Raw genomic sequence first — 13,684 nt, forward strand, 5'->3', positions numbered from 1 at the left:
GCACCCGTTTACTGAGCCTGTTTCCACCAGTCTTGAAACCTACATGTCCCCCATTGGTGAGCTCCCTAGACTCCAGAGCCAGTCTAAAGGCTGCCACTTTCGTTCACACCCTTCTCTCCCTGTCTCCAATTTGAAATTTTCTTCTGGTAACTCTGAGCTAGACTTACAGGATAAATGAACCCTTAAGGCTATTAAGTGTTAAGTCGTTTATATTTAATCGTGGTGAAATGGTAATGGTGCTCTTAATGTTCGGAGGGGAGGAGCAGTGTTTTTCCTCTACTAGGAAGTCATTCATTCAGCCCTGTACCCGGTGTTGGGGAAAGCACTGCAGCTGTAGAGATTGTAGACCCTACCCTTGAGATTCAGGAGCAGGAGACAAGACAGATCCAGCAGGCCCAGGGCGGTATGGTAAGTCTAGTTACAGGAGTATCCAGTTCTTGGACTCTGAGTGAGTTAGTCACTTAATCTCAGTTTCCTCGTGTGTAAAATGAGATTTGCATTCTTGTGAGAACCACCTTCAACTGCGTGTGTAGTTTGTTTTTTTATGTCCTTAGTATTCCAAGATCTTTTCTGAATCTAAGTATAATACAGATGAGGTTCACTTGAGGAAAATAGGAATTTACAAACTAAAGATGAGGTCTAGGCTTCTTGTAAACAGTCAAGAGTTCTTAGTTCTGAGTATCTGGAACACTGGAAAGGGTTAAAAAAAAAAAAACAGGTGGCAAGCCCACACCTTGTATCTAGATGATAAATGTGCATCTTTGTTGAATAATGTATAAATGAATGAGGCTCAGATTTAATCCATCTGATGGGCATTGAGCCCAATTTTACATCCTATCCCTTTTTGAAGGAAACATTACATGCAAAAGACAGTGGCAGGACAGTGTATGTTGAGGATGCCCTGAACTGGATCAGCTACTTTGTCCACTTGCACCATTGCTCTTGTCTGACAGGTTCTAGAGTGGCTTTGGCCTGTCAGACCCAGGTGTTCTGGGGTAAGGGTGTGAGGGTAGAAGTGGTTCTGATATAAGCAAAGTGTTGGGAGCCCAGTGGCTGTCACAGCTGCAGCTGCTGTAGTAATGTGCCCCGCAGAGGGACATCTGAGTCTCCTTCCTCTGGTTTATTCTGCATCTAAACATATTTCTTTACAATGTATATCACTATTTTAATCAAAATGTATCTTTAATCAGCTTTCTAATATACATCCTGAAGGTGAGTTTGCCTGTCCCTTAATTTTACAAGTGTCCGAGTTGTATTCATATCCTTCGTGAGGAGTGCTGAGGGCACTTGGAAGTGGATTAGACACAGCGCTAGGGTAATAGACCTTTGTTGTGACTAAAGCACCGAACCCGTTGGAAGCTGCTTCAGTGTAACCAGGTCATGATCAGTGTCTGCTGGTCTCAGATCTTGGTCTTGCTAGTTGACAGCTTATTTGTAATACCTGCTCATCCTCGGATTGACAGATATCTTGATAGCTTGTATTTCCTCTGCTAAAATGTCTGAAAGCCACTGTTTTACTTCTTTTTCTATTCACTTTTGCACCACACGCTAGTAGTTGATCTTTCTTTACAGGCAGTTTTCCAACATGAAGCACAGTTAACTCTTCACAGGTATTGCTGTGTCTGACCTTGTTCTTAACTCTAGACCCCGTGCCATGCTGGGTGCCAGGTGCCTTGGCAGCAGACAGCCCAGTCCAGTTATGTTCCCTGGGAGTGACAGATTTACTTCAAGAGCTGGGAGGAAGGCATATTTTTTAGTGTTTAAAGAGGTTCTACACCCTACCTCCACCCCCACTTCCTCCCAAATACCATCCTAGAGTACTTCATTCAGATTTTTGTCTTGGCAAAATAACAGATTACTATGCCCCAGAGGCCTCCACTAAGTCCACACCTCATGTATTAAATCTGATGTCAAGCTTTGAAACTGCAAGTATCACCAAGGAAGAAAGGAATGTCAGAAGCCTACTGTACTTCCATGAGATCTAAAATACTGAACTAGAAAACAGTTAATCTTTTGTTTATAGTATTTTTTCCTGTAGGAAGGAACGGAAATCACACACCCCCCATGCCGCCCCCTGGCTTTTTACTTTTGTACCTAACTTCCACTCTTTCCATTTCCAAGGGCTTTTGCCTGCCCAAAGAATTTATGGAGGATTCAGCAGGAGAGGGAGCAACTGAGTTCCATGACTACGAGGGAGGTGGAATTGGAGAAGGCGAGGGCATGAAGGATGTGAGTGACAAGATAGAAAATGAAGAGCAGGTATGTCTTCACGTGTGTGAAATTTGTATATAGTTTACAGGAGCTCGCTCCTTTTTCCTTTTTCAATATTTAAATTACATATATTTTCCTACTAGGTTAATGGTTTTCAAACTGCGGTCTCGGTACCCTAAGAATACTAGAGCTTGGGGAGTGGGTGTAAATAAAAAGCATAAAGACCACACAGAAAGGAACTTTGCAGCTCAGCTATAATTTAGGAGACAAATGATTTAAAAATTTTTTATTTTTTATTTTAAATGGGGAGATTTTTGCTGATGATTTTCTAGAGAGTATTTTTGGTTATCGGTTCATTTAAGGATAAAAAGCTTGGCTATTTTAAGTGGTAATTGCATTTAAAAACAATGCCAGTGTTTGCTATTAATAGGTTTTATTGTTGTGTGCCTTTAAGACATGTTAAAATTTTAAAATTTACATCCTTTTTTAGTTGGTATCAAGCATGCCTTTGAAATACTTAGATTCTTTGGACTAAGACTGTTGTGTTGCTTTTTTAAGTTCCAGTCTTAGTTGGAAGCAATTTTTTTTTTTAACATACTACTTTTAGGGGGAGAGGGTATATAGCTCAAGTGGTAGAGGGCATACTTAGCATACATAAGGTCCTGGGTTCAATCCCCAGTACCACCTCTAAAAATAATTAAGTAAAACCTAATTATCTCTCCCTGCAAAAAAAAAAAAAAAAAAATTTAAAAAGAAAAACATGCTACTCTTAGTCATTTAGATTAATCAACCATGACTTGAAGAAATAAAAGGTAGTGGAATTTCTTTTTATCACTTATCTTCTAAATTTAAAGCAGGCTGTAAATTTCTATTTAAGTATAGTTATAACTATGAAAAATAGAAGAGCAAACCAATTCAAACTTCCTGTCTTCCTTTGAATGGAAAACTGAAAAGAAATAAAAAACCAAAAGAATAATGCTAGTGTTTGTGGTAGAGTTCTAATATACATTTTATATATATTTGTTACTTTGCCCTTTCTGTATTTCAAATTTAACTTAATCAGCACACAGTAATTTGTTAATGGGAAAAAGATAAAAGTAAACCTAACAGAAAAGTACAAATCCAATGCAAAAAACATTAAGTGGGATAAAAGGCTACTGAAACAATTTGGCAGTATCTAATAAATTTTAAATTGTGGGTATTCTTTGACCAAGGAATTCCATGTTTTCTTACAGAAATGCTAAAAAGGGTCGAAGATAAATATGTATAAAAGGGGGTGTGTTTATTCAAGGATACAGCCTTATTTATAATGGTGAAAATTGTGAAAGAATCCAGATATTCATCAGGAGGGAATTACTTAAATTATGATACTATCCATGCAGAGCAATATTACAGATTAATAAGAATGAGATAGGTTTATATGTATCAACATGGAAATTTATCTGAGACATTTTTTAACTTAAGAGAAGCTGATTGCAAAACAGTTTGTACGGCATGATCCCTTTTTTGTTTAAAAAGATGCTGGGAGGCAAGTATTGATACATATTACCTGTATTATAAGTATCCATCGGTGACTTATGAATAAAAAGATGCTCCAGAATGTCACTGGTGATAACTTCATTAGGATTTTTGCAGGAAGATGGCGCCAGGGGAACTTACTCTTTCTGTTTTGCTTAGAATTTTTAAAATGAGGTTTTATCATTTTAAAATTTAGCCCTAATGAAGGAGGTAACAATCGTGAATCATTTGCCCAAAATATTGCCTAAATTATGTAGAAATATATAGTTTAAGGAAAAGTGAAGAAAATTATATTCACAGTGTGGTGCTGACTATGAGATATCAGAGACAAAATAGATACTAAATTTATGGGCAATATAATAAGACTGATGAATTTTTTTATCCTACAGACAGAATGCAGTCTTAAAATATCTCTGGATTTTTTTTTTTAAACTCACATGAAGAAAACCTCAATAAAATTCTATATTCTCTAATAACATGTGCAATAAAACTGGAAATTAACTACAGAAATGTTAAAGCAAGTCACAAATTTTGTGTATTATCTCTGTTAGTTCTCTTTTCTCTCCCCAGAGATAATTTTATACCACTAAACCCCAACATTTATATTCTATTTAGAGCTGAGTAAACATGAGTAAAGTTACCGTGTTCATGTGTGTTTTCTATAATGCTTTTTGATGTAGGCAGAAGATACATTTCAGAAGGGCCAAGAAAAGGATAAGGAAGATCCTGACTCAAAACCAGACATTAAGGGCGAGGATAATGCCATCGAGATGTCAGAAGACTTTGATGGGAAAATGCACGATGGGGAGCTTGAAGGACAAGGTTTGAGATTATCCATCACTTCATTCTTGTTTTTGAAAAATAAATATTTTCTCCAGGAAAATACAGATCCTCAATACAGAGCCTGTTACACTCTTGGAACAAGTTGGTTCCTCTGCATAACTGCGGGTGGAAAGGTCAGCACGCACGTGCACCGTCACCACCTCCACCGAGTCAGGAGGCTGTGATCTGTTTTGGAGATTATTCTTCTCTGAGTAAACAGAGACACTGACGTCTGGCTGCCTCGTGTGCTGGCAGCAGTGGCCAAGCAGTACCCTTCGGGGACATCTGGAAGAGCAAGGAGATGAGCCCTAACAGAGCCTGGCTCTCAGTTCAAATTAAATTGTTCTGAGTAGTTTTTGTTTTGTTTTTTTTTAAGTAATTTTTGTCCCTAATTACAAAAATAGTAGACGTCTGTTGTAGATGATTTGGAACAAAAACGCAGGAATGAAATAGCAAGATACCCTTTAGGCCTATCACCCGAATCACTTAACAAATTTCGGGTTATTTCTTCCTGTATGACGCGTATGTACACACACATGCAGAGACCATGAACACTTCTACAGCCTGCTGTTTTCGTTTAATGTTCCACACTCCATGTCATTAACAGTTATTTGAGAATATGATTTCTTACAGCACATTAATCATGTCATGTTTGTACCATAATTCAGCTGTTGCCCTAAATTTCTGTTTAAAGCTTAATTTGAAATATAGAGTCTTATTGTAAGTGTGAATATCTTGCAGAAATGATAGTTGACCTCAGAGTAGAAGAGTGTATGCTTGCCTGAGTAGCATAAGGGTTTAACCTTTATCAAAGTAGACCTTGCGCAAAGACAAAAGCAAGATAATTCTGATGAATTGAGCTAGACACGTGATTTGAGATGTTGGATAAAACCATTGACGTATATAGTATGTTGGAGATGGAGGAGGAACCTGAGGAATGTTGTAGTCCAGTCTCATCATTTCACAGACAGGAAACCAAAACCCAGTGAGGCTGCTGAGTCCCACGATGAACATCCTGCCAGCACCAGAACTAGACATCCTGACAGCCATTCCCCACCCTTCTTACCTTCTTACAGTCTGTTCACATAACACATTGTAGACCTCCTTGTTCCTCCAAACAGTTTGCAAAACACAGTGGGACTACTTCAGGAGCTCTAGAAGGGTGTTCTGTAGAAACGGGCAGTAAACCCCAGGCAGGACCCTCGCCAGGTCAGGCAGGGGTCCATGCCTCTCCCACACACACAGTTTGGGGATCTGCCGAACTACGCTCAGTGTCTTCCCTTTCAGATGAGGATGATGAGAAATCAGACAGTGAGGGCGGAGACCTGGATAAACAGATGGGTGACCTGAACGGTGAGGAAGCTGACAAACTAGATGAGAGGCTTTGGGGTGATGACGAAGATGAGGACGATGAGGAGGAGGAAGAAGACAGTAAAACTGAAGAAACAGGACCAGGAATGGATGAGGTAATTTAAAGACTGCCCCATCGCACAGTCCCCAGGCTGAGGGGAGGCAGTCTTCCTGCCAACTACCACTCCGTCGTTCACTGCTCTTCCTTTTCTGTCTCGGTTTTTTTTTTTCTTCTGTTTCTTCCATTTTTTTTTTTTTTCCTACATTGTTCTTTGCTATGTTATTAATTGTATTCAGATCTAAAAGAGTAGCCTGACCTGAGCCACCTCAAGTGTTATGGAGGAGGGAAGTGGTAAAACTCACTGTAGACACTCTGATTCTGCTGTTGGCCACTGAACTTCCCCAGCTCTTAGCTTAGGGGACCCTGGGCTGGGTGTGATGACACAGCAGCACAGCTCCACCGGCCTGCCGTTCACACACCTGCTCTTACTCCCGCCCTCCGCTTAGACCCGGACCCTTCCTTACAGGACCACATACGCCCTGTCAGCTGGATGTTTATGGGATTGGCCCAGGCAGAAATGACAGTCTAAGAGCTGCATTAGCTGGAGTCAACCTATGTAAAAACAGCTTTTTAGATCAAGACTGATGATTTTGTTTTTTCTTCCTCTGCCATTTAGGAAGATTCTGAACTTGTTGCTAAAGATGACAACTTAGATGCTGGGAAGTCAAACAGAGATAAAAACCAGCAAGATAAGAAGGAAGAAAAAGAAGCAGCAGCTGATGATGAGGGACAAGGCCAAGATAAAATTAATGAACAGATAGACGAGGTAAAGAGGATTCAAAACCGATCTGCTCCCCTGACTCAAGGCCAAGGCCCCTGCGACGCATAGCTCCAAGGGCTCAGGACGTTTTCTTCCTACTTATCATTTGTTTTCCCGCTGCCTCATAAAAGAATGTGCAACAGAGCTTATGAACCAGACATAAAGTAGTTTACTCCTGGTTACCAGTGAGGTGGTCTTCATGCTGTTTGGGCTTGTGCTATAGTTTAGAAGCTAAATCCTTTTTTGTATTTCTTCCTATAAACTTCAGTTTCTTCTTCAAGATTAAGTAACACAAAACTTTTCAGTGCAGAACGTGCACAGAAAGTGAAATTTGAAATTTTGAAAACATGAGAATTCTAAAAATATTAGTAACATTCTAATGTGTGCTGGTAATTTTAGGGAAGAGATATTGTATTCTCTCAACATAACTACAGTTGACCCTCACTCGAACAACCTGGGCATTAGGGGCACTGACCGCCTGCGAGGCTGGAAATCTGCCCGTAACTTACAGTTGACCCTCTGCGTCCCCGGGTTCCACCAACTACAGACCTGTGCAGCATGTATTTATTGAAAGAAATCCACATAAGTGGTCCGTGTAAGTGGACCCACACTATTCAGACCTGTGTTGTTCAAGGGTCGGCTGTGCTTAGAGCTAATTATATGTGAAAGCTACTTTTTAAAAAAGTTTTTTATTTTTTTTCCCTGTTCTCTCCATTATCCAAAGAGGGAATACGATGAGAATGAAGTGGACCCTTACCATGGCAACCAGGAAAAACTGCCAGAACCTGAGGCCTTGGACATTCCGGATGACTTGAACCTGGACAGTGAAGACAAGGATGGCAGTGAGGACACAGACCACGAAGGAGAAGGTGTGTCTTTCAAAATCTAAGGAACCCAGTTGGAAGTCATTGAAAATTTCTTTTCAGGCCAGTGTTGTGGCTAGGTCATGATCACGTCTGGTCAGCAGCTCAATTCCAGTTTGAGAAAATTGCTTTTTCTTTGTCGTGTTTCTCCTCTAAGCAGACCTAATGCTTGGAAGCCAGCAGGTCTCTGTCACTCGTGTCATCCCGTCCTGGGTTCCAGGGCTGCTGTGCGGGGTGGTGCCATCACCGTGGCCCGCCTCCTGGGCTGATGTAAACATACGCAGTCTGCGGAGAGCCGGGCCTCTCGCGGAGCCCAGTGACTGCTTTCCAGGGAAATGACTGTTTCAGTTATTGATTGTTGTGCTTATGTTGTGTGTTTAGTCTGAAATATAAAATCATAGTGGGAAGTGAAACTGAAAATCCCAAGAGAAATCACATGGCATGTGACAGTAACCTAGTGCCTGTGTCACCCACTGTTCAACCGAGTGTGACTCCCATAGGGGGTGCTTTCTGGTATTGGAAGCACCGTGTGGGAGATGCTACCGTAGCTGAGGCCCCCCTCATGGTGAGTAACCAGACGGAGAGACGGGGCAGCCTCTTCCTGCTTCTTAGTGAGTCAGTTACATATTTAGAAAGCTAATGAAAACACCACAGTGGAACAAAAATAACAAGTTACAAAAGAATAAATGAAAGGTACTGTTTATGTAAAAATTTAATACAAGAAACAATACTATGTGGTGTTTATGGAGTCATCAAATGTATGAAAGCACAGAAAAGAAATGTTTGACCTCTGAGGAAGTAGGAAGGGTGAAGGCATCCAGAATCCAGATAGTTGTAAACCGTTTGTTTCTTAAAAAGTGACAGAAATTTGATACATTTATGGCAAAATGTTAACATCTGCTAAATCTAGGAGGTGAGTATATGGCTCTCCTAAATTTAAAATGCATTTTTCATGTTTAAAGTATTTGGTTATTAAAAATAATTTGTTGGTTAAATTTGTGAATTTAATATTTAACAACACCATTTGGTTAAGGATTTGATAACAGGCTTTCTTTGTGGTTAGAACATTCTTTGCTCTGTGACTCTCTGGTTTACTTTTTAAATGTAGTTAAGTTGTTGCTTCTGAGGCCGTTTCATTGCCTTTTAATTTTGCAATCTGACTTCAACCTTAAATTCAACAACCAAGCAAGCATAAGATTAAGAAAATTAAAATCCACTGGTTTTCTAATAAGCTCTTTGCCCTAGAAAAATATCCAGGTTTGTTTTAACCTATTGTGTATATAAACTAGGAAGCAATTATTTTAAAATATTTTTTTGCTAACAATATAACTGATTTCTAAAGTGTCCAAAGTATAGAAAAGCTCTTTAAATAAATAAGTCATTTTCAAATAAGATTATTCCCATGTGAATGCATGTTGTATTTTCTGTGTATGGTGAAGTCTGATGTCCACCAGTTATTCCCAATGATAACTGAAAATTAGACTGGCATTTCCTATCTGTTCTAAAATACTCCTATTGTTGTGGTTTTTAGGATTTTTTAGTGGATCGGTTACTATTCTTTAATGAAATGCACCATCCAAACAGTTGTATGTAAACAGTTGTAAGTACGGTTTAGAGCAGATGTAGGCAAAAATTTTCTGTGAATAGTCAGATAATAAACATTCTAGTCTTTGCAGACCATAAGCTGCACCAGAGGTCGCAAACACTCAGTTCTGCTTTTGCAGTATGAAAGCAGCCCTGGGCAGTACAGACAGGATGGAGGGTGAGCGAATGGATGCGGCTGTGTTACAATGAAACTTTACAGAAATATGTGGAGGGCCAGATTTGGCCCAAGGGCCATAGTTTGCCAACTCCTGGTTTGAGAATAATGATAAAACACTTGTGTAACTGCATCTCATCTGAAGAAATCATATTGTTTGGTTTTGAAATTCTGTGCTCCTTGTTTTTGTTTCACCTGTCCAGAAGAGAATCCTTTGGAGATTAAAGAAAAACCAATGGATAATGAAGAAACAGATCGAGAAGCTGAGGCACTAAACGAAGAGACTGAGACTGGCCAGAGTGAAGGTGAAGGTCAGAGCCCACACGAGCCTGAGGAAGGCCACGGGGAGGAGGACCAGGTGGAGCCGGAGGAAGAGATGGACATGGGAGCTGATGACCAAGACGAGGATGCCACCCAGCATCCTGAAGAAAACTCCGAGGAGGAGCAGCCATCTGCAGAGGACAAGGACTCCAGTGAGGAGAGTGCAGACAGTCACATCCCTGTGGACCAAGGTCTCCAGCCTCAGGTATTGTGTGTCTGGCCTGACTTCTATTGAAAATAACAACAGTGAGAAGAAATGACCTTACTCCCGCTAGAAAATCTCTTAAGATACTTTTCATGACCAGGTGGTGCTGCCAAGCAGCTTTCAGTTTCTGTTTAAGACCCTCTGTGGCTGATCCCCTCCCTGCAGACTCCTGTGGTAATGAGGGAAGGGGGGGTGCCTGCTTGTTGCAGGGCCCCACCTCGTGTTCTTCCCCCAGAGCATTTAATGCCATGTTTGCTTTCCCTGTAGAAGCAAGAAAAAGAAGAAGAAGGGGAGAATTCTGACACTGAGGAGCAGGTGCCAGAGGCCACAGAGAGGAAAGAGCGTGACTCCTGCGGGCAGACAGGCTTGGAGAGTGTGCAGAGCGCGCAGGCGGTGGAGCTGGCCGGGGCCGCGCCCGAGAAGGAGCAGGGGAAGGAGGTGAGAGGCCCTCGCTGCCTCCGCCAGCTGTCTCTTAGGGGGTCCCTTCTCCCTGCCCGAAATCATGTTCTGTTTAACAGTAGTTGATTCACATGAGGTGTTTTTCATTGTTGACATCTAAAATATTTCCTATTCTTTGAGAAAATGGACCTTACATCTATTTTTATATGCCTCCCAGAACAAACCCCAGAATATTTGCTGCACACTGTAAAGGATGTGCTTAATGAGAAAAGTTATTAGAGCTCTCTGTGGGCAATCAGATTCATATAATTTTTCAGAAAGCTCCTAAGGATAGAAAGGCTGAATCTAGACTTCATGCAGTAATATGCTTCTAATTGTGCTTCCCCTTTCCTTGCTGGTTCACCAGGCTTCTCACCTCTTCTTTCATTGATGGGGAGCATTGCGTCTGTTGTGGCCACAGTCGGGGCACAGGCTGGCCTCAGGGGAGCACTGGAAGCCAGAGGACCTGCTGCTCAGTGGTCACTCTGGACAACTCCCTTGGCCTCTCCAAGCCCTTGGTTTTTTTTCCAGCAATAATTAAAACAGATTATACTTAAAAAAAAAAACAAACAGTTTATACTTCTCATAACCCCTCCACCCCATTCACTGAGCACGCATTAGGTGCTGAGCGTTTCATTACTTCAGTACGTTCTCACAGTGGCCCTACAAGATAAGACACTTATATCTGAATTAAGTAAGTCCCAGTAAAGTTAAATAACAATGTCAAGGGTACATGCTGGTTGGTGATGAAGCCAGGTTTTTAATCGAGGTCTTCAGAGTAAGCCATTACCTCCTGTAGACAAGGAGCTAACCAGCGCTGCAAAAGTGGCGCCAACCAAGAGGGTAACAGATTGGATCTAGATGCTCCTGTTTCTGCCCACAGGCCAGGCCTTAGTCGTGGGTGAGTTCCAGAGCTGGTGTGGTTACAGTCATTCCTTGGGGTCTGAGAGGGATTGATTCCGAGACTCCTGTAGATACCAAAATCCATGGCTGTGCAAGACCTGTATATAAAATGGCTTGGTACAGCGGGCCCTCTGTGTCCGCGGATACAGAAGACCAACTGCGTATGATGCTGGATGCTGGGATGGGAGTAATGGTGAGAGGAGTGGTGTGCAGTGCAGTCTATAGCCAGGTGCTTGTATAGCTTTCTCCTCCTTCATCCTTTTATGGCTTGGATTTCACAGGAACATGGGAGTGGAGCTGCGGATGCAAACCAGGCAGAAGGCCATGAATCCAACTTCATCGCCCGGTTGGCCTCCCAGAAACACACCAGGAAAAACACACAGGTCTCTATCACTCTTCAGCTAAACCTACGTGGAGGCTGCATGTAAAATGGTGCTCTAAATGTAGCGGTTTCAAAAAAAAAAAAAAAGCCAAATATTCCCAGCCTTTGCCAGCTTACCAGACATGATGGCAGCCTTGGTGAGCAGGCCAGGACTGTGGGGCTTTCCCAGCTGGGGCTTCTTCCTGTGGAGACACGGGGACGGACACACACACCCCCACACCCCCCCCACACCCCCACCCCCACACACCCTCTCTTTCTCTCTCTCGAACCTGTTCCTGTCATGTTCTTGTTTTGGAGCCTAAGAGCCAAGTGTTGTGTGTTGCTGCCCAGCACCAACCAGTCTTAACTCTTTTCATTGTCCGTACTCTTTTGCATTAAAAAATTTTAATGGGCACTATTCATGCATGTGATACAAATTAGTATATAGAAACCAATCCCCTTAAAAGCTTCCATCATCCTATCCCTGTCCTCAAGCCACCCAAGGGACTATCCTCCGAGCACACTGGTGCTACCAGTCTTGTGTTCTTTCGGAGATGTTCTTGCATCAGCAGCATGTTATGGATGTTTGTGGTATGCACATTTATATGTGAGAGGGGTTTTGGGGTTTTTTTTTGCCTCCTTGCCTTTATTTCAGATATGAAGGTGTATCAGAGATTGCTCTGTATATGTATTTAGAGAGCTGAGTATTCTTAACAGCTACACTGAATTCCACTCTTGTATGGCTATACCTGATTTACTTAATCAGCCCCCTGAGGGTGAATATTACAGTGATTTTTACTCTTTTTGCCATTATAGACAAGGGTCTAATGAATTTCCTTATATTCCCCCACAGAGTTTTAAGAGGAAACCTGGGCAGGCTGACAATGAACGCTCCTTGGGAGATCACAATGAGCATGTGCATAAGAGGCTGAAGACTGTGGATACGGACAGCCACGCCGAGCAGGACCCGGCCCAGCCGCAGGCCCAGGTGGAGGACGTGGAGGCAGCGGAGGCATTTGAGCACATTAAGCAAGGCAGCGCGCCCTATGATGCGCAGACCTACGGTATGGAGCAGGGAGGGCTTCTCCTTTGCTCACCCAGCTCTATGAGAGCTTAGGCTGTGTGTCTGTCAGGTGTTGTTACAAATTCATTTTAGTGGGGAGGGGAAATGGCTTTTTAAAATTAGTTTCCTTCTAATAAGAACTGTGCAGAAATATAATTTGTTTTTGGCATAAAGGCATCTGTAGCCAGGTGCAGGGTTTGAGTGCTCAGAGTTTCTGGGTCTAGTGCAAGCTTTTTAAATATCCTTGGTAACTGCTGGCTGTATCCAAACCCAGCAGTGATCTCAGGGATTCTGAGACATGGACGTTTCTTCTTCATCCCCTCGAGGTCGCTCCCTGCAGTGGTGGGAGCTGTGAACTTGAGTGTTCTTCCCATAAGTGAAAAGGGGAGAAAAAAATCTCAGCATAAGAGAGTAGTCCGTCATCACTCAGTCTCCCCTTCTTGTTCTCCTGGCAGCTATTCACTGCTTCCAGCCCTAGTATGTGAGCTGGTGTTGGTAATGCGCACCTGTGAGGATGGTGCAGAGATGACTGCTCTGCAGTGAATCACTCTCCCTCTCCCTGGGTAGAGAACAGGCAGTTAGATCAGCAGGTCACAGACAAGCCAAGTACTGCATCCAGGCCACGTAGCTAGTCAGTGACAGAACCAGCATTAGTAGAATTTTGGAAACTAGACCAAAAGCACACGATGACTTTGTTCTGCAAAGATCTAGGCTTTTTAAGTGTGTGTGCCCTTTGTTGGCAGATGTGGCCAGCATGGAGCAGCAACAATCTGCTAAGGACTCCAACAAGGCTCCGGAAGAGGAGGAGACACAGGATCCCTTCATGGACACGGAGGAGCAGGAGGAGCTCAGAGCAGTGGACACAGAGCAGCTGAGACCAGAGGAGGTCAAGTTGGGGACCATGGCACGCCCGGGTGAGTCCCACTGAGAACACATCCCTCCCCCTTAAGCTCTCTGACTTAGAAAGTCTGCCACTTCTCTTGTACTGTCGAGTCTGGTCTGTTCTTTTCCATGTCCTAACCCATGGCTTAGATACTAATGTGCCTATG

The 13,684-nt window shown here is 42.5% G+C and overlaps 2 protein-coding genes across 3 annotated transcripts in view; one reads left to right on the top strand and one right to left on the bottom strand.

Moving 5' to 3' along the window:
- The window catches only part of MDN1 (midasin AAA ATPase 1), a 139,620-nt gene that overhangs the window by 116,003 nt on the left and 9,933 nt on the right, over positions 1–13,684 (top strand). For both annotated transcript variants that reach the window (XR_004138165.2, XM_064486858.1), the window contains exons 84-93: positions 2,122–2,259; positions 4,410–4,551; positions 5,839–6,017; positions 6,579–6,728; positions 7,447–7,591; positions 9,548–9,870; positions 10,138–10,308; positions 11,493–11,594; positions 12,426–12,636; positions 13,379–13,549. Coding sequence is in view for 1 of the 2 variants with exons in the window: in XM_064486858.1 (XP_064342928.1) it covers positions 2,122–2,259; positions 4,410–4,551; positions 5,839–6,017; positions 6,579–6,728; positions 7,447–7,591; positions 9,548–9,870; positions 10,138–10,308; positions 11,493–11,594; positions 12,426–12,636; positions 13,379–13,549 (1,732 nt within the window). In the remaining variant the exon portion in view is untranslated. The remainder of the gene's footprint in view (positions 1–2,121; positions 2,260–4,409; positions 4,552–5,838; positions 6,018–6,578; positions 6,729–7,446; positions 7,592–9,547; positions 9,871–10,137; positions 10,309–11,492; positions 11,595–12,425; positions 12,637–13,378; positions 13,550–13,684) is intronic.
- Positions 6,108–13,684, bottom strand: part of ANKRD6 (ankyrin repeat domain 6) — a 196,320-nt gene continuing 188,743 nt past the window's right edge. Inside the window, exon 21 of the mRNA XM_031456036.2 lies at positions 6,108–11,508. The gene's annotated coding sequence lies outside the window, so the exon portion shown is untranslated. The remainder of the gene's footprint in view (positions 11,509–13,684) is intronic.

Source organism: Camelus dromedarius, chromosome 6 (assembly GCF_036321535.1).
Source record: "Camelus dromedarius isolate mCamDro1 chromosome 6, mCamDro1.pat, whole genome shotgun sequence".
NCBI classification, from domain to species: Eukaryota; Metazoa; Chordata; class Mammalia; order Artiodactyla; family Camelidae; genus Camelus; species Camelus dromedarius.